Raw genomic sequence first — 23631 nt, forward strand, 5'->3', positions numbered from 1 at the left:
GGGCAACGCCGAGCAAAAGCCAGACCGTGAAAAATAATATGCCTCTACCCCCTGGGAGGCCGAGTCAAGAAGGAGAGCACCAGATGAAGTGGATGTGACCCGGGGAAATCAACAACAACACACGGGGACTATCAGCTCCCGCCCTGCGCACGCTAGGAGCAACTTCAATAACTCCCCTCCTTCAACCCTTCTTTTGATCTATTTGACGTTGGGTCAATTATTAAGTACATCAATGTACTGTGAAGTTGGCACTCGAAGGGGTCGAAAGTAATGGGAAAAAGCTACAGTATAGGAAGAGAATACCCTAATCAAAACAAACCACTAACTACATGTATTCAGAGTTTCGCACGTCCGAGAGAAATCCCCCGATTAGCATCTCTACGACAGGGCAGCACGAAACGGTACTAGCTTTTGTGCACGATCCTGCGGGTGTTATTGCAAATGCAGAATGCAGATTAGGCGCTAAGTTGGTAGACATCCCTTGCGGCTCACATTTTGCATTGGCGTCATCATCTACAACATACGGAGTAGATATTTTCAAACCGGAGAAGTCCGTTTCTGAGTGGCCAAGCCCCAAAAGAGCAGGGAAATGGAGAAGCCAAAAGGGCCCCCAAAAAAGCCATGCGATCCAGAATTCCCCACACATCTGGGTTTGGCTGGCTGAGATCGCGTCTTCGGCCCCCTAGCCTGGCCAGGATCGTTAGTCGCAAGATCGTGAAAGGACCCCCCTCTCCTCAGGCCGATCAGTGTCCACTGGCTTCCTATGAACTGTCCGCAGGTTCTGTTCTCCGATGATGAACCATGGTGCAACTATATTAATGGATTGTGGTTGGTCCTCATTGGGATTGAAATCCACTGCGGAATCAATTAAGCTGTCACTTTTGAACAGTATGTCCGAAGTGTACCAATTTGGGGGTTTTTTTTTCTCCCTCAGATCCACTTCCAACTAACTTCGTTGACTTGGCTTCTAGAATAGAATATCATCCGATGAAGAATTGACTGGTCAAGAAAAGCGTTGCGAGGCTCAATGTAAGGGCCCAGCAAGTACAGAGTACTCTGTACGTTTAAATGATATATTGCAGAACGTGATTTAACATTAACTATGCAGTACGGAGTACGGAGTATGATCTTAGCTGCGGGAGTTGACCTGTTCGATTTTGCGTAAATTAACCCGATATAGTACCCGGTGCTATTGCTTCCTTGTTGACATCGTCACCTAGTACTCCACTCCTTTCCACTCCTTTTCCGCTTTGCAAATGAAAAAAGGGAACCCTCGTGGGTCATGAACCGCAATCCCTAACTTGGTATTCATGCATCTTGCTTTTGCTGGCAGTTAACCGTCGATAGTTGTATAAAAGAGTGGGGGAAGAAGTACCTCGTGTTTCAAGCTCTTTTTTTAATTCTTTTTTATTCTTTTGGTATTTTTTGTTTAATTCTTTTTACCTAAAAAGTCAGTTAGGCCGATCCCTACATAAGACCCAAAAGTTATAGCGATCGACATATCCAATCATTCAGTTGGGAAGGTCAATATATGGAACTTCTTATGTCGTATGTTATAACTAACTATGTATACTGTTGTAGGTAGAGAGGTTCCTTGATCGTATACAACATACGTGTCCTGTGTCAACTGTTCATATGTGATAGGCAACTATGAACCAATACTTTAATTTGTATTCCGTATATGTTTCTCACCTGCCATCACCCGTTATATCGGTATTGGCTGCAGTAACCTGCAGACAGGAACAAGATACTCCGTATTCCTTGCACTATTTGATAACCTGGAGATCTTCTGGTCCCTTCTTGGCTCCGAAAAAAAAAAAAGAATCACTTTGGCCCTAGAACTTCTCGGCCTGTTGACTCTCGGCAGATTCTGCAAAGTCCGTGCTTTGCAATTTCCGACTTTTGGTGATGATTGTGGAAATTACATTTTGAACAGCTTCCAGTTTCCAGCTAACTAACAGCTTCCAAACTTGTATAACTTCATTGGCAGTTCATAACTCCATAATTAATCAGTATACATTTATATGCTCACTTTTCGGATCTTATTTTACTGATTGCTGGCCAAATGCAACTTCTCCGAACATGAAACTGCTTATGAAACACCCTGCAGCCTACAGAACCCAACCCATCTAATTTAGGCGATTTCATTAGAGTCCAGTTGTTGATGCAGACTCTGGTGTACTGGGTAGGCCACCTCGTTCACCTCACCGTCTACATTCGTACAATTTGGTGTACTGGGCAGGCCACCTCTTTCACCTCACCGTCTATGTTCGTCACAATTAGCTGCACGGAGTAGCCGAAACATCTTCGGACGAGACGATCAGATCTAACTAGGTCTTGCTTATGCTCGTCGCAATACCTCGTATTGTTTACCCATGACCGGGGAGACAGCCGGAGCTGAAGTCGATCATTGCACTAGTATGTTTACTCTGTACTTTGTCCACCACTTATGGACTTGCCAAAGACTGGGGCTGTGTGACATTCGGGTGATCTGATGCTTGTTTCCCGCAGGCAAGTATAACTATCACAAACGCCAACCATGTGATTCAAAAGTTGACTATCTGTGCTCAACTAGTCGCCTGGGAACCTGCTGAAGCGAGGTCAATTCACCTCGGCAACCACTCTTTTACAATGGCTCCAATTCAAAATTTCAGTATTTGAATAATGGATAGATAGATCCCAAAGGATTTACTCGAGAATTTGTGACTAATCTTGATATAGAGTAGATGTCTCGTCTTCAACGACTTCAGGCAGAGATTGCCGATACACAGCTAACTTCACTGAGTATCAATTTCCAAAGAGTATTTAACTTGCAGTTGTCAGCAGCTCATTTGCATGTAACTTACTTTACAGCAAAGCTATGACTAGACTGTATAACTAGTTCCATGTTGAAGTTCTATAAGAAGATCGCTTATATTTTGGTATACAATATAGTAGCCGCAAACAAAGATGTCGGAAAGGAAAACCACCAAGCCACCTTCCCTTTTCACCGGAGTCCTTAGAGCGGAGTCCTTAGAGCGTAGGAAGAGAATCTACTAGCTGAGATTCAACGTCCGTCGCAATATCCTAAAAAGCAGAATTCAGATAAACAATCGTTCACGTGACCTTATCGATAACACACATCCAAAAATCCGCCACTATTCACGATGGGGACATCAATTCCAGGATTCCACAAACTTTTGACGTCGAAGTTTCCTGAATCTCGGCGTGACGCAGGTTCTCTCGAGCTTGGCAAGATGGAGTCTGAACTCCAATCCCAGATCCCTGGCCTCGACCAGATCATCACCGAATACTCAGTGGTATGTCTCTCCGCACATATGCGCGGTGGAGGATTGGATTGTGAGTGCGTTGAAGCTGACTATTTGACAGGGCTACCTGACCCATGCTGCAAACCTCTACGTCGACGATGCCAGTGGCGAGTCCCCCTTGTCAGAGGCTGCCGACTCCGTGACCGAGCTCCTAGTCTCCGCTTCTGGAGATTTCTCCCCGCAAAACTACGAAGCGATCGGCAACTTGGTTACGAGGTTCATCACCACGCTGAGCTCTTCCGATGGCGATCCGGAGCGGAGACAAATGCCCTTCAAGGCGAAGAAGCTTGAACAGACCATCAATGTCGGCGCACAGCGGAACATGTCCTCTACACTGGGTCTCACTGGAAACACTGTCGACCTGGAATCTGCCAATGCCAGAAAGATGGAGTCCAAGGTTGACAAGAAGAAGCTTGAGAAGGCCGAGCGCAAGATTCGCGCCAAGCAGGACAAGAAGTCCATGAAGAACGTTACCTACGAGGCGTCCCGTCTGCTCAACCAGCCGGATGAGGCCATGTCCTACGAAGAGTTCTTCATGGCTGTCAACCCTCTTCAATTGGGCTCGGACTCCCAGGCCAAGAGTAAGGACATTAAGTTGGATAACATCGATATCTCGATTAGTGGACTGCGCATTCTTACAGATGCTGCCTTCACACTCGCTTATGGTCGTCGTTACGGTCTTGTCGGTCAGAACGGTATCGGTAAATCTACACTTTTGCGTGCTTTGAGTCGCAGAGAAATCCCGATTCCGACTCACGTTTCTATTCTTCACGTTGAGCAAGAGGTATGTTCAAATCTCAGATCGGTTGCTTTTTTTCTCTTACTGATTTTTTACCCTAGATTACTGGTGACGATACACCAGCTTTGCAAGCAGTGTTGGATGCTGATGTGTGGCGGAAACATCTTCTTGCGGAACAAGCGGTTAGTCGAATCCGAAGATACCACAGCAGAATATTCACTAACAACCATAGAAAATCTCGAAACAACTGGCGGCTCTTGAAGAAGAAAGATCTTCATTGGCGGATACTTCGAAGGATGCTGCTAGACTCGACGAAGAGCGAGAGGGTCTGGACATCACGTTGAGTGATATTTATGGAAAGCTTTCAGAAATGGAGTCTGATAAGGCCGAATCTCGTGCGGCCAGTATCTTGGCTGGTCTTGGTTTCTCCCAAGAACGCCAGCAGTACCCTACCAAGACTTTCTCCGGAGGTTGGAGAATGCGTTTGTCTCTTGCACGAGCTCTGTTCTGCGAGCCCGATCTGCTTTTGCTTGACGGTATGTACCACTGGTCTCCTTATTCTACCAATCAGCCCACTGACATTTCACAGAACCGTCTAACATGTTGGATGTTCCGTCAATTACTTTCCTTTCCAATTACCTCCAGGGATACCCCAGCACAGTCCTTGTTGTTTCTCACGATCGTGCATTCTTGAACGAAGTCGCCACGGATATTATCCACCAGCACTCCGAGAGGTTGGACTACTACAGAGGTGCTAACTTTGGTAAGTTAAACGGGATTCCAAGGTTATGAATAGTTCTAACAAACCATAGAATCCTTCTATGCCACCAAGGAGGAGCGCCGCAAGACTGCTAAGCGCGAATACGAGAAGCAAATGGGCGAGAGAGCACACTTGCAAGGTTTGTCACCCCATGCACCTTATCATAGAGGCTGTGTTAACGATCATCCTTAGCATTCATTGATAAGTTCCGATACAACGCCGCCAAGTCCTCTGAGGCACAATCGAGAATCAAGAAGCTTGAGCGCATGCCAGTTCTCGAAGCTCCAGAGGCCGAGTACACCGTGCACTTTGCATTCCCCGGAGTCGAGAAACTTTCACCACCCATCGTCCAGATGTCCGATGTTTGCTTCGGCTACACCAAGGATAAGCCTCTTCTCAAGGATGTCGACCTGGATGTTCAACTTGATTCGCGTATTGGAATTGTCGGACCTAACGGTGCTGGTAAGACCACAGTTCTGAAACTACTCACCAACCAGCTTGAGCCAACAAGCGGTCTCATCTCCACGAACTCGAGACTGCGTATTGGATTCTTCGCCCAACATCACGTCGATGCTTTGGACATGACTACTAGTGCAGTCGGATTTATGACCAAGACATACCCCGGTAAAACCGACGAGGAGTACCGACGACACCTGGGAGCGTAAGTTTATTCGAACCACTTGTATCTACTGCATTGACTAACCCTCATATAGCTTCGGTATCACTGGTACAACTGGTCTCCAACGCATGGAACTGCTGTCTGGAGGTCAGAAATCTCGTGTTGCATTTGCTTGCTTGTCCTTGACCAATCCTCACATCCTTGTTCTTGACGAACCTTCCAATCACTTGGATATTGAGGGTATGGATGCCCTGTCGGATGCACTCCGCGTGTTTGAGGGAGGTGTGGTGATGGTATCCCACGACGTGACCATGTTGCAGAATGTCTGCACCAGTCTCTGGGTTTGCGACGGCGGTACTGTTCACAAGTTCGACGGCACCGTCAACGCCTACAAGAAGAAGATCACCGCGCAGGCTGATGCTGCTGGTGTTGTGACTAAGCACTAGGGTAGAGGGGCTATCTATGTACAGATTAATGCCGTAAAAACTATGAATATCCCGCATGAATCTACATTATGACCACATTATTGTTCCTCGAGTATTCTGCAGCCCAGTCTTTGCTCTGCCAGATATGTTAGGGCTTCATTCGACTTCAGTGCATATATAAAGATGCCATTCCCAGCAAGGTCATAATTCCCCAGTCCTATATCTTCCTTCCTTCTCTTTGCTCTTCATTACCTTTCTTTGCTTTTCATTAGTTAACTATTGTTTACAACATACTGAACCACATCGGCATGCGGAACCTGAGTTCCGCTCCGGGCTTTGAGCGGGTCTCCTTATCGGCTTATCGCAATTAACCCCGGACGTCAGCTAGGCACTTTACCATCTCAGATACCCCAAAGGACAATTTCAGATGATACCCCAGGGGTATAGCTGGAAGAGCCCGAAGACATGACGGGCGCAGATGAACAAGATCAATCAGGTCCCCACGCCCCTTTGCTCGCCTTATCTCACGCCTCTTCCGACCATGATGACAATACCCACGATGAGAGCCTGGCCTCTGAGCTGGAATACTCAGGAGGCTGGTTTATATGGGCATTGACCTTCTCCGCTGGGATAAGCGGTCTACTATTTGGATATGAGTATGTTAGCTCCTACCAAACACGCCATTGCTCCATCGATCCCTCCGTTCACTAACAGTTCCCGGAACTTCCAGCACAGGTGTTATCTCGTCTACTTTGGTGACTGTCGGGTCAGATCTTTCGGGCCGGCCATTGACCACACTCGATAAAAGCCTCATCACATCCTGCACCAGCCTGTTTGCGTTGATCGCGAGTCCATTTACCGGAGTGCTGGCAGACAAGTTCGGTCGTCGGAAGGTCATACTTGGTGCAGATCTGTTGTTTGCAGTTGGAGCATTGGTACAGGCCTTTACAAGCCAGGTTTGGGGTATGATTATTGGCCGCAGCATTGTTGGTCTTGCCGTTGGTAGCGCTAGTGCAGTGACCCCATTGTAGGTTGTCCGTGACGTGTTGTCGTGTCAAGCGGGGACTAAGGACCCTTCGCCATGGCAAAAGCTTGACTGAGAGAGAGCTGATGATTGCTAACATGCCGGGAAAACTTTCTAGGTATATCTCCGAGTTGGCTCCTTCGCACGCAAGAGGAAGACTTGTCACGATCCTTAGTCTCTTCATTACCGGTGGCCAAGTGGTGGCATACATAGTCGGGTGGTTGTTTTCCACTACAACTGGAGGCTGGCGGTGGATAGTGGGGATCGGGGCATTCCCGGCCTTCTTTCAGCTTGCCATTCTCGCCCTGCTACCTGAGACGCCTCGATGGCTGGTCCAGGCTGGATTCGATGCCCGAGCAAAGACAGTCCTGACTAAGATCTATCAGGATTGCCCTGGCTGTGACCAGGTGGTTGATCGTGTCTTGCGCAATATCAGCGGAGAAATCGTTCAGGAGGCCTCGGAGCTGGGACAAACCAAGTCCCGTGGCACAAAGCCCCAGTGGTTACATGATACCCTCCAGCGGGGTCAGCAGTTGTTCCATGGTGGAAACAGAAGAGCATTGATCATAGCGATGATGCTCCAGGCGGTCCAGCAACTTTGCGGATTTAACAGCCTGATGTATTTTTCGGCAACCATTTTCTCCTCACTTTCGTTCTCCTCGCCAACACTAACATCACTCTCGGTAGCTATGACGAACTTCGTCTTCACGTTGTTTGCATTCGTGCTGATTGACAGGATCGGTCGCCGGCGTGTTCTTCTTTATTCAATTCCAATCATGGTCGTTGCCCTGGTCGTCTGTGCTTTCTCGTTTTCATCAATGGATGACAAATGGAATTCACAACCTCCAACTGGCCGTCAAGAAAATGATGAGAGCGCTAGTTCTCTTCTACCTCTTGCCATCTTGCTCTGTCTCACTGTCTATACCGCAGCATATGCCCTCGGACTTGGCAATGTCCCATGGCAGCAGTCTGAACTCTTCCCTCTGAACGTACGTTCTCTGGGGTCAGGACTGGCCACTGCAACCAACTGGGGATCAAACTTTATCATCGGTCTCACTTTCTTGCCTATGATGGAATGGATCTCACCGTCATGGACATTTGCTCTCTATGCACTCGTCTGTGTGGTTGGGTGGGTTGCTGTATGGGCAATATACCCTGAGATGAGTGGACTTGGGCTCGAGGAAGTGAAGGGTCTATTGGCAGACGGTTGGGGAGTGAGAGAAAGTCTCCAGCGGCGTCGTCTCTCGCGGCATCTTTAACATGTGGGAAATCTCAGGGCACGTGTTCCTGTTGCCCTTCGTTCTATTGCCACATGTGAGGTGGGTGTCATTGGCTATGTCAAGTAAATTTCTCTCAATTTGGTCATATAGACTCGAATATCAGCCCTAACTGGGTATAAAATGAATCAAGAATGGTATCATATATTGGATATTTACTCATTTTGAAGACTTGTGAATGAATTTGTGTTTTATACGTCCTTATCCCGCGCGTTGGATGTTTGGGTTTCATAAATTCTGCTCTCGCATCTTCTCTCATCTTTCCTCTTACATCCTCCACCACGCACCTTCTCTCATCTTTCCTCTTACATACTCTGTCACACATCCCGAGGTCTTCCCTCTTGCATACTCCGTCAGACATATTCTCTCTGGCATACTCTATTACATATCTTCTATCACATATTCTCTCTTACATACTCCGTCCGACATCTTCTATCTGATATACTCTATCTCGCATCTTCCGTTCGCATTTCACATTTACATTTCGCATTTTCGTTTCGCATTTGCATTTTGCATTTGCATCTTGCATCAAACCATACACGTTTCACACTTTATCTCGCTCTTTCGAATTTGCCTTTTGCATACCGAATCATGTCGCACAGCAACCCTGAGCAGTTGGCTTCAACTGCCATGCAAAGTCCTCGAAGCCGACTGCTTGAGCTTCCGAACGAGGTAAGTATATGACTGTCTCCTACAACGTAGAGTGCAGCCATTGATATTTGACATGAACAGACTCTCCAGAATATTACATCCTACCTCTCCAGAGATTGTGATCTTCTCCATCTCTCCCAATCCTGCAAAGAGATGTGGAACAAGGTCTTCGGATCGGAGTCCGCCATCTGGAGAGATCACTTTGGTAAACAATACGACATTCCACCGGGAAGAACTTCTAAGGAGTTGAAGATCGAATACCAGATCCGCGGGCTTGTGCTGAGGGCTCCGATCCAATTCAAAGAGAAGGAAGATGAACGGCAATACCTCTGGATGGAGGTCATGCAAACTATGTTCGAAGAGGCTCTGACACTATCCACCGCTCCTGGAGACACCTCACAGACCTTGCAACGGATACATGAGACCCTCCAAAGGGTGAATTTCCTATGCGAATTTCAGAACCACCAAACTCCCTCGCCACTCTTTTGTGGTCTCCAGCTGGTACGCACGTTGTCGTCGAATAAAGGATGGGACAATCACTGATATTTGCCATACACAGTGCCTAAGCTCATTCGCTCTCAAGTCAGACCTCACCCTACCGTGTCGTCGAACCGACTACAACCTGCGAGCTGTTTACTCATACGGAGACAAGGTGGGTGAGCCATTCATCGATCACGAGAACATTGACCTCGACAGACTGCTGGAAATTCGCCATTTCTGGCAGCGTCACGTCTTGCACCCTGTCGAGCTGTCCTTCCAAGAGTCCTTCTCTGAGCTCCCTGAAGATGTGAAGCCCAAATTGCGAAAGGAGATCCCAACCGAAGCATCCAAATTAAGCTCATCGTGGCTAGGATACTACTGTGAGTATACCAACGGAATCCAAATCGCGCGTTACCCCAAGCTGACATGACTTTCCGATTAGCGTGCATTCATCCTGTGGCAGACCTGCTGAGGAACGGCGACCGCCAGACATGCGCTGATATCGAGATACACGGCGATATAATCGACCCAATGGTAAGTGGAAGACGAGTTTTTTGGGAGGCTATGGCCGCCGAGTTAACAAATGTCAGGCCCTTGACCTGAAACCCTCCGAACATCTCTGGCCCCGGCAATGCAAGAAGATCATCCCCCTCGCCGGTGGTCCCGATACCAAGCGAACATATTTTGAGGGCAAGCAGAGACCCTATAGCAGCCCTGATGTGGTAGGAAACCCTGTGTTTGGGTTTACCGAAGAGATTGCTGGTCAACATGGTGGCTTTGGGGGATGGATGCGGATCTGTTTTGTCATCGTCGAAGGGATTGAGGATGACGAGGATTATGAGGATGATGAGGACGATGAGGAAAAGACTCCCTCTCTCCTGATGGAGGACGAGGGGTGGATCCATGGCTATGAGGCTGTTATCATCCCTGGTGGGCGCATGATGCTGGGACGCTGGTTGGATATGAAGGCAACAGATGCCAGGGGCCCATTTATCTTCTGGGATGTGTGAGGGCCACACCCGGCGTCTTCTATGCCCTTCTCGTTTGCCTTTCTTTGATCTTTTTATTTTCTTTCTTTATTGGGAGCTGAGCGGTGGATGAGGGGATGAAATAGAGCAGGCTCGCCCAAAGTGCTGGAAATTAACGAAGGATTCTCGCAGTGGAATGAATCAGGATTTATGGTAACAAGCAAGGTAGCTTTTGCATAGAAAAAAAAAGAAATATGCGTTGAGGAAGGGAATAGATGACACATAGAAATTAAAACAGCCACTACTCCTCGATATCCTTGACCTTCTCCCACTCCCCCTTGAGGTTCTCCTTCCACAAACTGACCTTGTTATCACCACCGCTGACGGCAAGGATGTTGCCGCTGAGACTCCAGCTAACACGCCATAGAACAGTGTCGAACTCCAATGTTTGGCTGGACCACTGGCCCGGGTTGGAAGCATCAGAGGTCCAAATGCGAACAGTCTTGTCTTGCGCGGCGGAGGCGATGTAGGACTTGGAAAGAATGCTTGGGGACCATGCCACATCACGGACCCAGTCTGAGTGTCCCTCAAGGGTTTGGGTGAGGTTGTACGATTTGGACTCCGCGCTAAGGAGAATTGAGTCAGTTCACGTCATAGCTGTATATTGGGCAAGGTCCATCAATCAACATACTTGTACTCCCAGATCTTGACCAGGTTGTCGCTGCCACCGGTAACAAACCGGCGTTGTTGGCCAGGTCCGGGGTTGGAGCTGATGAGGCTTCCAGCAAAGGCCGCAGGGGCCCAGCTGATGGAGTTGACACCCATTCCGTGGGCATGGAAGCTCTGGTGGGTCCAGTTGTTGTCGCGGAACTCGAGCGCGCTGACATGGCCGTCGGAAGAAGCACACGCAAGAACACATCCACTCTCATGAGGAGCCCATGAGACCATGTTCACGGAGGCCGTGTGAAGAGAGAAATCGAAGACCTTGGTCCACGTGCTACCACCGGAGGGCGAGGTCGCATTCTGGGGCTGTTCCCGCCAGATCAGAACTTTGCCATCGTAGGAAGATGAGGCCAGAATTGTGCCAAATTTCGGGTGGGCCTAGGTTGCGATAATCACATGGTTAGTGGTGCGCGCTGCAAGGCTGATGTTTTATGGTATCACTCACCCATGCGACACACCACACAGCGCCCTCGTGGCTATCAAATACCCATGTCAGTGTCCATCACTCAGATACACACATCAAAAAGACCAGCTTACCCCTTCAGCGTCTCGACTAGTCGGTGTGATTCTCCCTCAATCTCAAAGATCTTTATCGTTTTGTCGGACGAACATGTGGCCAACCGGCGGCCGTAATAGTCCAAGCCAGCATCATGCTATATTCCACATAAAGCAGTTAGCTTGAGTACATCGTGTGGCCATATAGACCACCAATTGCAGTTCGTATAGTAGCACATACAATCATCTCTTCGTGTCCGGAATTTGAGATCACCTGAGGGGTCGCCTGGAGGTTTGAAGCCGTTAGTGACGGGATTGTGAAACAATCTCAAAGCCGCATGGTGGAATAGAAATTACCATGTTGAATTGAATAGAGCAAACAATAAACTTGACAGCTGTGGAAGCGCGGGGAGTCGGAGTAGCTCTCTCCCTTTCAGCCAAACAACCTGGCCCTTCCGTATCTTATCGTGTGCCTAGCTGGGTCACGTTACCTGGATCTATGCACGTGATGAGCCTCGGCCGTCGGTAACCCCACGATGAACGTGGCGTGGGAGTTTCTTCTGAAGTTCAACACCTTTCATTGCTATTATTGCTCTGTAATTTGTGCTGGGCAACTGACTACAAAGGAATCCGAAGACAAAAACTACACTATTACATTTCTCGTTCCGTTTTGCTCGATCTGAGCAGGTCATTATGGGTGATGCGCTATGCGGGCCGTCAAACGCCCTTCAGAACTTCCAGAAGCATACATCTGTTGATCGGACCCTTCAACAAGACCGGTTGACTTCGCGTCAATCGCCTGTTCAGGTTGGTAGTACCTTTGGGATCACATAATTTCATTTCATACTAAACGCATACTGCAGGGCTTCCGATCCCAGAACCCCCCAAGAAGGAATACTCGACCCGGAGTTCGCCGCATTCGAAGGCAACCTCGCCGGCCCTACATTGCCCAACTTGCAACATCCCGCCAATTTTGGAGCACCATCACATCATGCCGCACTACACCACCCAGCTGCACACGGTGCAGACAACGCCGGTTGGGCGGGGGACTTCCAGAACTTACAGATATCGGGGCCCTCACATCCAGTAGCGCAACTACAAAGACCAAATATGGCACCAGCCACGGCAAATGGTGGATGGCACACTGAATTCATGACTCAACAGCGAGGGCCTATGTCTCAGGCCCAGCAAATCCCGCAAATGCATGGTGCCTATCAACCATCCTTTGCACCAGGCTACCAGATGTATGGCTCCTCCATGAATCAGATGCAGGCACCGCAGGTTATGCAAACCGAGCAACAACAGCACGCGCAGGAGTTTGATGAATCTGCCTTTGAAGCTGCCTTTGATCAGGCACGGGCGGATATGGAGTTGCAAGCAGTCGATGTTGCTCAGCAAGATACCCAGAAGCACTTGCAGGAGACTAACGGAGTCGATATTACCGAACCAGTCGCCGAAGAGCAGATTCGACTCGGATCGGATCTTATCCCTCAAAGCGAAAAGCAGGATCCAGAAACACAGAGTCGGGATGCAGATGAACTTGCGCGGACAGCAGGGCAGCTGCTCGACAGCGTGCGAAACGAGCAAAGCCAAAAATTCCAACAAAGTAATTTCCTGGCATTGATGCGCCGGATTCGAGATCGTGAGGTGGAAGTTGCAGGAGATGATTTCCGCGAAGTCAGTACCAACCCGTAACGGTTTGGATGTCGGGCGCGACAGAAGCACCGGTATAACTCGGGCAATCTACAAGGGCTGTTGTCCTCGCTAATAACCATTTGCAGACGGCGCAATCTCTTCACCCAGGTGGGCGATACTACCCGGGCCCACCCCACACGAACCTCCCTGGTTCCGATATGCCGTCTAGCAGTAAGGAGCCAAACAATCCTGTCAATCCTGTCGGTAGGGTCTGATGCCCTGCTCGTATGAAAGGCCAGCCAATAACCTGACCAGACGTGTCCACTTTCCAGATGGTGTAGGCATCAGCAAAGATTCCAGACCGACCGAAGAAGGAACATCCGATCATCTGGGATACAGTTCGTTTGGTTACGGTGACACAAACGCACTTTACGAAGGATTGCTCCACAGTCAGGGGCTTGTGGACCGGCGCAGCGTTCCGATTTGCTTTTTGGGAAGAGAATTGGAGGCGCATTTTCTACACTAGCGTGAAACCCATGGTACTAGATGTAGAGGTACATTCTTAACTATGGTGGTGACTATAAGATTTAGGTACCTGTTACATAGCTTTTATTCTATTGATACCCCATGAACAATAGCAATCACGTGATCCCTATTGAGAACAATAGACCGTCCATTGACGGTTCCCAATTAGGCAACTCAATGGTCCCTGACAGCCTCTGATTGGCTGTTTATTGATTCTCTATTGATTGTCTTCCTTCCTATTGTTTGTGCCCATTCAAACGAAATGAACAAACACTTGACCTTAAATACCTGGGAAACCTGCTGCACTTCTCTTCCTGACTGTTCATATCATTACCAAATCCTCAAAAAAACTAACATAACCTTCACAATGTTGCCTCCCTCAGACTCCTTGCGACACCACCTAAATAAGCTCGCTGAAGTCCGGGCTAATCGCAATACTTCTTCTTCTATGTCTACTTCCACACCTACCTCTACTTCCACCCCAGGCACTGCCCCACCTCCATACACTTTATCTGTTATCAGACCCAGTGGCACAACCGTCATGAATATCGACCAGAATGACATGGATGACCCTTGGGCGTCCCCAATCAATGTTCACATCGACAGCTCAATCACCGTTACTGGTGATGAGAACACCGTCATTAAGTCGTCTTCTGGGGCTGACTCTCAGCCTGATCCAACTCACCAGGATGCCCAGGGATCTCCTCGCCTGAGCTCCATCGCGGCTGTCATCATCGCTTCGCTGAACCGCGCAAATGCCCTTCATGATGACATGGGTTACCCCCGACCCATCAACGTTCGCGCTCTCACGGGGATTCGGGTGAATGGCCGAAATAACAACATTTGCGTGGGAGGCGAGGTCCACAAGGCTCAGAATGAGACTGCGACTGCCAACGACAGCGCTGAAGAAAGCAATGGACGCAAGCGTCGCGCTAGCTCGGTTCGTACTATACCTTGTCAAAAAAAGATCTTCAAGAAGCTTAATCACTAACTGACTTGGTTTTTACAGGAGCCCGTGGAAGCTCCCTCAGCTCAACGACCCCGTTCTTCTTAAAGAGAGGCTATGAGTTGTTTCGTCGGTGGCTGGATATCTCTCTCTTCTTGGTTTAACTCATCTCAGAATGCGATTACTTTTTGCTTCCAATTCTCTTAGATTTCAGTTACTTTGACTTTACTTTGACTTTACTTAGGGAGTTTTCCAATATCTGGTTTTGCTTGTTGTGGGTTGATACCTGGCCTTTTCTTTTTATGAATCCTATGTACATCAGATGATTCTTTTCATTTCTTATGGTTGGGATTTCTTCTTACTTTATGATAATAAAAGCAATGGATGTAGCCTCAGCACTTGGGACTAGTGCTATAGAGTGGTTGTGTTCGTGTACTAAATGGACTAAACATTGCCTTGAAATGTTTCATAGACCATGATCGTGGAGTGAGGGATGAACCCCACCGAGTAGGCCGTACAACAATCACAAAGGTGGATTTCCTGAGTAGATGGTGCCTTGATTGGCTCAATCAACATCAAATAGATCAGATATTCAGCAGAATAGCGGTGTGGAAACCCGCAGTGTATCCCTGGAGATCTCTTCTGCGGATTCTCCCAATTATGAAACCAAGTTGAAGCTGAATACGAAGATGGACAACATATCCACATGGATGCATGTAATATGGATCATATCGACATATTGACACGATGACAATACTACTATTTAGCGTCTGAGTGGAACTGATCATATACTTTGCCATGGAGAAACCCCATGAAGTGGCGATCTTGCATTGCCTGAAGATTTAGTTGTAAAGTGAGAGTTATTTCTTCTACCTATCTCATGATTTCAACTAAATAAAGTCTCAAATAGCTTGGCCCAAATCAAGCTCGGCTTTAATATGGACTTACCGAAATATGAGCATCCACTCGAGACAAAATGTCCGTGTGAGTGAGATTCATTGTTTTATGATGCGACTTGAAGACTAACCTTCACCAGTGAAATATGCGGATATTGTTACTATCGACCTTTCTGAATATGATCGTCCGGGAGGAAAAGAGACACTGGCACAGAAATTCAAACAGTATGTGCATCAAGTTGGTATTTCTCACATGACCCTCAAATAGAGAGATGTTAACAGAGAAAGGCTTCTTCTATATCACCAATATTGGTCTATCTCAGGAGGAGATTGATCTCCAGTTTGCCATTGCAAAGGCATTTTTTGAACTACCCGAAGAAGAACGACTGAGACACCGTGCTCCTTTAGAAGATGGTAGCTACAATGGCTACCGTCCTTTAGGAGCACTAAGTCTTTCACCAGGGATGAGAGACACACTGGAATTCTACAGCATCTTCAAATTCATCCCCCAAAGCGAGCGATCACACCCAGACCTCATCAAACTCCATGGATATCGAGAGATTCTCCCGCTTCATGCATGAGAACGTGTCCTTCAAGCTCCTCCGAATATTAGCCACCATGCTCGAACTACCAGAAGACCAGTTCGTGCATGGAAACCGCTACGAAGATGAATGCGATAGCTCTATCCGCTATATGCTATACCATGCCCGTTCCCAAGAAGAAAACAAGACGTATGATGATATCTACTTCCGTGGACACACGGACAAGGGGACTATGACGTTCCTATTTCAGCAACCAATAGCAGGACTACAAGTGAAACAGGCCGAAGATGCAGAGTGGGAATATCTAAGGATTCCTGCAGGCTCTGTCGCTGTTAATATCGCCGATACGCTCCAGTTCCTCACAAATGGGTATCTGAAAAGTGGAATTCATCGGGTTATAACGCCACCGAAGGATCAGATGCACCTCGATCGATTAGGCTTGTTGTATTTTGTGCGGCCGACTGACAAATTGCGGTGGAAGGCACTGGATAGTCCTTTCTTGCAGAAGGAAGGTTATGGCAAAACCACGACCGAAAATGACAAGGATGTTTCTGGGCTGGAGTGGTGGAGAGCTGGGGTTAAGGCTCGCAAGGGAGCAAATTACATTAGTTCCCCAGCCAGCACAACCTAAGGGTTGTTGAATGGATGTGTCTTAAAATAATATATCTAGCTAGATCAGGCTGTATGTATATATCAACATGACCCAAGCTAAACCCGAAATTTAGTGAGTGGAATAACTTGTTCAAAAGGGGGTTGGGTTCCCTTTAGACATCAGTTTCTATAAATCTTTAAGGGATAAAATGGAATTGAAGCCATAATAGTAAATAAGGCTCTTACTAACTATGGGTAAATGTCATTGTTATACATGTCATCAACATCATATCAACCTCCTAATATCCCAGCAGCCATGGATGTACCCGAATTAGGAAAATAACTACCAACACTATTCTTCAAAAAGCAATTGCCCTCCTGCCCACCATCATATGAAGCTGTCAAATTTGCAGAGTAGGTGACCCCCTTGCACTTCTCGCCGTTCTCCGTATTCCATTTCACACATTGTGAAACGCAAGACTTTAGGGTATATTCAGTGAATCTCGTCAAGTCTCCGACCCTTCCATTGCCATATGCTGTTTTTATACCACTCGGCCAGTCAACGGCGCATAGTAGTGTAAAGATGGATTCATCGGAGCCAGTGATCGTGGTGAGATTTTGAGCAGGGCATGGGTTGGAAGCAATGCCTGATGTGCCTGATGTAACGGCCGCTGACGATGTTTTGGAGGCCGTAGTTGCGGTAGAAGTCTCCGCGTCAGATATGCTGGATGTGACAGGCATTGACGAATCTGTCGTCGACTCGGATGTTGTTGGGTCAGAGCTGCTGTGGCATGTGTTAGATGACTACTAGTACCCAAGAAAGACAGTGAGACATACCTCTTGCCTCTGTTGGCCAAGTAGGATCCTCCAATTCCACCACCCACAGCAGCGATCACCACGATCAAGATCGCGACTACTAGCAACGGCCAGAACACGATGGGTCTCATCCCGCATATCCTTTTGGCATCTTTTGGACCATCGGCCTTTACTAGACCATCATCAGGGATGCTAGGCCACGGCATCTCTGGGACGGACACAGGACATAATCCGCCACGGGTTATTGGAACTTCCTTTCCCTGTTCAACGCGGACTTCAAGTCCATCATAGCCTTTTGGCCACCTCTGCAGATCGGACACGAGTTCAAGTCCCCCATAGCCCATTTTGCTCTTCCTTAAATCGGAAACGACTTTGAATTCATTCATATAAGTAGACTTGACCGCGAGTTGGCGATTCGATCGCGTGTTTCAGGTCACAAAGGCAATGTACACTGGAGATGGGAAGGGTAAATTTATCGACGGAAGAATTGTTCAACATGTGGGAAACACACCATAGTGGCGGAAGTAGAATCGAAAGTACTATATCGCTGCGATCGGGAAGCCAAAGTGATATTATTAGACCAAGGGGTCTAGTAGTGGGCGTCTAACCGCCATGCCCCTCTCTCAAGGGAAGCCAGTAGCCGCCACTAAATCTAACAAGCATGAGTTCTCCTCCATTATCCACATAACTGGACAATGGCCTCTATCTGGTGTTTCATGTTTTTATCATTGTATAGTTGTCAAATGAAATTCGTTGATTTATCGCTTTCTCGCACCTGGTAAAGATTGGCCGGGGCTTTTGTGGAGACCAAGGGCAGGTACCTGACTTGACTATTAGCATGGGTATAGGTGCATGCATGGTATGAGTCGAGTGACGTTTGAACTCGTTCTGAGACGATAAAGCGCCTGTTACACTGAATAACCTTGGATTTGATTTGAATTGTTTACATTGTCTAGAAGCAGCAATAACTATCGCAGTGCGAAGGTGTATCCCAGGGGTCGGAAACCAATTCTTACTAATATTGCTGCCTGAGGATGTCCTAAGATGCCTGATTATTTACCACCTTTTCGCACCGCTCTTCCAGCGTATTGTAAATAAACTCAGGGGTAATTACCTAGGTAATATTGAAGCTATTTCCACTACACAAATCTAGATTTCAATTACATTAGTTACTTAAGGGCTCTGTTATGGTAATTCAGGTATTCATATTTTCTGCCGGCAAATATTCAGGCATATTCAGGCATCAATATCACTAGTATTAGTTTCCGACCCCTACACCTTCGCACTGCTGCAGATGTTTCGGATATTATTAAAATACAAGAAAAAAAGACTGAAAAGGAGCCTCGGCATCTAGCATAGAGTTGGATCCCATCAATAATATCAGTCGAATGGATAATCCTTTTACTCGTCTGGAGTAATACTCGTTCCCCGTTAAAAGACATTACCCTTTGTTTGGGTCATATTCTTGACGTTCAGGTTTTTCATCATACCCACCCAGATGAAACCCAAAACCATGAATGCAGTACCAGCTGCAAGCATCCTTGGTTGGGCATAGCCGTAGGCTTCCACAATGGCGTCTCGCTCGGGGCTTCCAACTGGATAACTGAGCTGCTGGGGAAGGCTCGAGTAAATGAGAGACAAATTGGGCATGGCTGACTCTGGTAAGGTTTCCGCAAGCTTTTTCAAGAACGTATTTGTCCAAATAGCTCCACAGATAGCACTACCAATAGATCCACCGATACTTCCCATCACGAAAAGCAAGGCAAGCACTGCGGCAACGTGTTGGTGATCGACCGAAGCAAGGACAGCAAGCTGCACACACAGGATGAAAACGCTGCCCGCAGCAGAGAAAAAGACCTCACACATGACAATATATCCAATGTATCCACCAGGTTGACGGAAGTGAATCATCAGGCCAAGTCCAAAGATGTAGAGCGGTACGCAGACCCAGAGAATCCACTTGAAGCGACCTGTCACTCGGACGAGCCAGCCAGCGAAGAATAAAAAGACAAATGCCACGACACTGAAAGTGTTTCCAACGTATCCCGCTGTCGCCACATCCAAGTTGTACACCACTTGCAGAAATGACGGGAGATAGACGGCATAACAATAGTAAGATATCTGGTATGTCATGTCTAGGAGACATGCTCCTAAAACGGTCCTGTCGGTGAGGAACTTGTAGTTCAAGAATGGCACCGGGGCCAGGTATGTCTCATATAAACCAAATGAGATAAGTAGGACCAGCCCAATCACAATCATGGCAATGATATAGCCGGTTTGCCAACCATGGGGTGCCATACTGGCTAGCGTGAATGGCAGAAGGAATACCACCATGCCGCTAGCAAATAGAAAAACACCCATCACTATTTGTTGACATAAGAATTAGCGTCCTGCAACGATTGCCGCAAAATGCCGATATGGTAACTCACAATCAAACTCTTTAATAAACCACCAGATTGTTTCGAAATTGAAACTCAAGGCCTTTCTTTCCCTGACGAGAATCCCTTCCCTCTCAGCCCTGCGTAAATTATAGGCCAGCATGAAGTATATCGGCAAAGCGAAAGCCGGTAAGATAATTGCCCAGACTCCGTAGCCCCATCGCCAATTGACATTGGCGAGAAATCCTTCAGCAGCCTTAGATCCAGCGAACGCTGAGATTATTGCCGGAGATGAGGTAAAAGCAAATGCCAACCCTCTGTTTCTCAAGTTTGTCACATCGGTTGCGAGAACATTCCAACTGTACGCGAGACCTCCGAATCCGACCGAGTAGAATACCTGCCGTGAATGGAGACATCAGATCCTAACAAGAATGAAGGCGTGGGTATTAAGTCTCTTCTTACCTGTCCAGCGCAGTAGGTCGCTAGGTTATGGGATGCAGCCAACATGACTATCCCCAGGATACAGAACCCAGTCATTAGAAGGATACCTTCCGCACGGCCCCAGAGGTCCAGCGCCTTCGCCATAGGGATATACACTGCGCCTGTCATGGAAGATGCCACAATATTAATAACGGTCAAAAGCGAATGACCTGCGAAAGAGCTTGTCGCATAAGCGCTTAAGCTGTAGACCACCGAAGTCTTGAGATTGTTCACGAGTGTGAGTAGCCAGATACTGTTGGAAAAGGGGGACGTGAGCAACTAGGATCAAATAATGTAACGAGGACAGGGACACATACAATATCAGAACCATGAGCATCGATCCTTTCCCCCAGGCTAGGGTGACAGCCTCAATCTTCTGAACACCAGCTTGGGCATCTGCGGTAGGCTTGGCTTCCTCCTTGCCAGTCATATCATTGATGGGAGCATGTCCGGCTTCTTTGTCATCGGATCTCGCCTGCAGGGCGATTGGGTCATCAACTGAAGTAGCCCCAGTCTCTGCAGACTTATTGCCAACTATCCGATGGAATCTGCTCATGATCGCCATTTTTCCCTCGCGGCAGAGGAATTTGGGTGCGTGACGACCGACTCAAAACGAGGGAAGAGCTAGACATTAAATATGACATCCCGAGTCAGACGCTCTAACGTCTTTACGTTAGAACGCAATAAATAAAGAAGAAAATCGGACCATCAATTGCCGGTGACGGAATACCAAAAAGGGTTGTCCCACACAAGAAAACTTACCATAATTACCTACGCCTAGCGTGTAACGTTAGCATGGATATTATCTAAGGCTATACTCACCTAGAACATCCAGTCATTTATTCTAAGGTTATGTATTCCTTTCCTACTCTGTCCGCCTGGGAAGAGTAAACAGGGTATTGGGGACTTTGGTGCCATTATTCCGATTTATTTTGCGGTTTCCCAAATATGACCAAAGCGCTGGTCATGCGTTTGCCAAGTGACTTTAAGACGAATGGATCAAGTTATCTTGGCCCCAAGCCTAAATCCCAAATCGTCTGAGCTGGACATCCAATGATAAAGGAAGATTTTGAGACTTCGGCGAATTCAAAGCGTGATAAATTCCATCATATTTTTTCATGGAGTCAAATCAGCCGAGGCAAATTTTATCCGTGGAGAGTCCAATTTTGGAATTGGCAACGCCAAAAAAACCTTGGCCAAGGGCCCATTGGGAGTTCATAGATAATTTTGAATGCGACTGAGAATAGCCAGACTGAAGATTTGCTGCTAGCTAGATACATAGGACTATGCTCAAGCCGCACCTTTTGAAGTTGAGGATAGCGCTTAACACAAAATGAAGTGTTAAAATCTATTCAAGCCCCATGTGGGATTAAGTTTTTCTAACTTAATGGTTATCGAGCCAATCGTCCAATGCATATCCCGTACCGTATCGGTATGGAGATCAGATTAGATTAGTTAAGGTTAGCGGTGAGCGGTAATCTCCGAGGGCTAGCCTCTTTGGGTAGTTTAAGTTGGGGGCTGCCGAGGGGATACGTATGTGTGTACTCACACTTGACAGCCCTTGAAAGTGTTCATTATGTGTAAGCCAAAGACCAATTTGATTTCATATTATTTGCAAAAGTAGAAATGGAAAGAACATGGACAAAAAGCTAGGTTTTTCATCCTTAGGCTTAATGGGACGAAATCCAGACCCCGAGCCCAGTTCAAGCCCAGCCCGATCGCTTCCGTATTTCGGTGGACAGACCCTCAACTCTGGATGGCCCCAAAATCCCTAGATGGGAACGTTTTCTTTTCTTTTTTTTGACTTTACCCGAAGCGGCAAACGGTGTTAGTTCGGAGAACATATTCCCGCCAATACGTAATAACATTATCTTATCAATCACCGTTTCATCAATGCGTCGGTTTCGTTGTCAATCCATGAAATTGCTCTATAACTAATGCAAAGGCCAATCTTCAAAGAACATCGTCAAGCTCCGATTTGTCGAGCATGGCATCACACTTGTGTGTTCCTCCCCATCGAACTCATTCGTCAGGACGGTATGCAACTGTTTGCAACCCCGTAGCATCTCACAGAGGTCGAGAGCATTGTCGGCCATTCTAAAATCTGACGCCATTTGCTTTCTCAATTCATATTTTTCCAGAGGTTCATTATCCCACTGATGAGGATTTTGCTCGACTGAGCCCCAGAAGACCATAAGCGAAGGCAAATTCTCGCCCAAAGGCTCCGTTTTCAGAAAGGCCTTTGCTTCCTGCAAGATGAATTTACTATTCCACCAGATGGAGGGACTGCTGGCCATGTAACAATCAAATGAACCAGGGCGAGTAAATAATGCGTGTAGCGCAAGTAATCCCCCGTACGAATGACCATAGAGTGCTTCTCTGGAGACAGCGACCTGTGGAAATCGGGCCTTGACCGCGGGTCGCACTGAACTTTGAATAAAATCAAGAAATATATCAGCGCCTCCATGTCCAGGAATTTGTGTTCCCGCCGGCGGAGATAAATCAAGGGTGCGTCGTCGCATATCGTAAAGCTCTCTGTTCAGTGGGTATCCAATAGCGACAATGATGCCTCCACCGGCGAAATGCGACGCAGGTGCGCGACGCCAGGCGGTCTCGGTTGCAGTCAAGAATAGAGCATTGCCATCAACAATATATCTAAATATCAGTTCGTAAACACGCGCTTTTTCTTTTCTTCTGCAAGGGTCAGCGGGCACTTACATGATAGGAAATGAACCACGAGCAGAAGTGCTGTCATTCTCCCAATGGAGCGGCCAAGACACTTGAATGAGATATCTTTCACCCTGGTTGCTATTCAGGTAGAACTGCTCTGAATTGGGGAGTGGGACTGATATCGGTTTGGGTTCGCTCATCTTGATGCTCCCGTGAGACAGCCCTGGGTAACCCCTAGAGATTTAAATATCGGACAAAAAGAAACTTACTCATGACAAGGAAAGATTGGCCTGGAAATCTCGAGAGTCAGAATTGTTTTCGGACCCGGTTTCGGAGATTGGAGTCGTGGGGTTTAATATGTGGGTATTCATATACACAGATGTGTACGGGATGGTATTGTGACTATTTCACAGATAATTTGGGATGATTAGTGATTTGGTTGATTGCAACAGAACTTTCTCATTCACGCGCCTTTTTTTTCATATCTAACATATTTATTGTTATGGGAATTTGTTACTGTATACTAGGCGCAAAGGAGACTCAACAACGTGTCAATATAAATTACGTAATAAAGACAACTACCGTAGGTAGCTAACTAACTAACTAGATAATATTTGTGAGATCTGAGTAAAGAGAGTGAGGAGTGAGCTGTTAAAAAAAGTAGACAGGGCAAGAGTCAAGTC

The 23631-nt window shown here is 47.3% G+C and overlaps 10 protein-coding genes across 10 annotated transcripts; 6 read left to right on the forward strand and 4 right to left on the reverse strand.

The window, feature by feature from the left end:
• Nucleotides 1-3146: 3146 nt before the first annotated feature.
• On the forward strand, nt 3147-5872 carry N7516_005825 (putative AAA family ATPase GCN20; the record flags this gene model as incomplete). The annotated part of the gene is made up of 8 exons (XM_057218545.1): nt 3147-3299; nt 3370-4092; nt 4149-4229; nt 4280-4583; nt 4637-4810; nt 4860-4946; nt 5000-5468; nt 5521-5872. 8 exons carry the CDS (start codon nt 3147-3149, stop codon nt 5870-5872), a joined length of 2343 nt encoding a protein of 780 aa, XP_057072636.1.
• A 444-nt stretch (nt 5873-6316) lies between these two features.
• Nucleotides 6317-8134, forward strand: N7516_005826 (putative MFS myo-inositol transporter; the record flags this gene model as incomplete). Its single annotated transcript, XM_057218546.1, has 3 exons — nt 6317-6507; nt 6582-6878; nt 6994-8134. The coding sequence occupies 3 exons, from the start codon at nt 6317-6319 to the stop codon at nt 8132-8134; spliced, it is 1629 nt and encodes a 542-aa protein (XP_057072637.1).
• A 609-nt stretch (nt 8135-8743) lies between these two features.
• N7516_005827 (uncharacterized protein) lies at nt 8744-10293 on the forward strand (the record flags this gene model as incomplete). Its single annotated transcript, XM_057218547.1, has 5 exons — nt 8744-8824; nt 8885-9304; nt 9363-9663; nt 9726-9817; nt 9874-10293. 5 exons carry the CDS (start codon nt 8744-8746, stop codon nt 10291-10293), a joined length of 1314 nt encoding a protein of 437 aa, XP_057072638.1.
• Nucleotides 10294-10490: 197 nt separating this feature from the next.
• Nucleotides 10491-11892, reverse strand: sec13 (GTPase-activating protein SEC13). The gene is made up of 6 exons (XM_057218548.1): nt 11827-11892; nt 11711-11755; nt 11512-11627; nt 11420-11450; nt 10943-11352; nt 10491-10877 (listed from the first exon to the last, which is right to left on the reverse strand). Exons 1-6 carry the CDS (start codon nt 11827-11829, stop codon nt 10553-10555), a joined length of 930 nt encoding a protein of 309 aa, XP_057072639.1. The 5' UTR covers nt 11830-11892; the 3' UTR covers nt 10491-10552.
• A 270-nt stretch (nt 11893-12162) lies between these two features.
• Nucleotides 12163-13379, forward strand: pex20 (the record flags this gene model as incomplete). The annotated part of the gene is made up of 3 exons (XM_057218549.1): nt 12163-12248; nt 12333-13146; nt 13251-13379. 3 exons carry the CDS (start codon nt 12163-12165, stop codon nt 13377-13379), a joined length of 1029 nt encoding a protein of 342 aa, XP_057072640.1.
• Nucleotides 13380-13996: 617 nt separating this feature from the next.
• N7516_005830 (uncharacterized protein) lies at nt 13997-14683 on the forward strand (the record flags this gene model as incomplete). The annotated part of the gene is made up of 2 exons (XM_057218550.1): nt 13997-14569; nt 14639-14683. The coding sequence occupies 2 exons, from the start codon at nt 13997-13999 to the stop codon at nt 14681-14683; spliced, it is 618 nt and encodes a 205-aa protein (XP_057072641.1).
• An 830-nt stretch (nt 14684-15513) lies between these two features.
• On the forward strand, nt 15514-16644 carry N7516_005831 (uncharacterized protein; the record flags this gene model as incomplete). The annotated part of the gene is made up of 4 exons (XM_057218551.1): nt 15514-15559; nt 15612-15696; nt 15740-15903; nt 15962-16644. The coding sequence occupies 4 exons, from the start codon at nt 15514-15516 to the stop codon at nt 16642-16644; spliced, it is 978 nt and encodes a 325-aa protein (XP_057072642.1).
• Nucleotides 16645-16895: 251 nt separating this feature from the next.
• N7516_005832 (uncharacterized protein) lies at nt 16896-17764 on the reverse strand (the record flags this gene model as incomplete). The annotated part of the gene is made up of 2 exons (XM_057218552.1): nt 16896-17385; nt 17442-17764. 2 exons carry the CDS (start codon nt 17762-17764, stop codon nt 16896-16898), a joined length of 813 nt encoding a protein of 270 aa, XP_057072643.1.
• Nucleotides 17765-18851: 1087 nt separating this feature from the next.
• mirB (uncharacterized protein) lies at nt 18852-20843 on the reverse strand (the record flags this gene model as incomplete). The annotated part of the gene is made up of 4 exons (XM_057218553.1): nt 18852-19783; nt 19850-20195; nt 20261-20531; nt 20596-20843. The coding sequence occupies 4 exons, from the start codon at nt 20841-20843 to the stop codon at nt 18852-18854; spliced, it is 1797 nt and encodes a 598-aa protein (XP_057072644.1).
• Nucleotides 20844-22212: 1369 nt separating this feature from the next.
• Nucleotides 22213-23148, reverse strand: N7516_005834 (alpha/beta hydrolase; the record flags this gene model as incomplete). The annotated part of the gene is made up of 2 exons (XM_057218554.1): nt 22213-22933; nt 22997-23148. 2 exons carry the CDS (start codon nt 23146-23148, stop codon nt 22213-22215), a joined length of 873 nt encoding a protein of 290 aa, XP_057072645.1.
• Nucleotides 23149-23631: the final 483 nt, after the last annotated feature.

This window comes from Penicillium verrucosum (assembly GCF_028828655.1).
Source record: "Penicillium verrucosum strain IBT 35672 chromosome Unknown utg000002l_segment0_segment0, whole genome shotgun sequence".
Classification (NCBI taxonomy): Eukaryota; Fungi; Ascomycota; class Eurotiomycetes; order Eurotiales; family Aspergillaceae; genus Penicillium; species Penicillium verrucosum.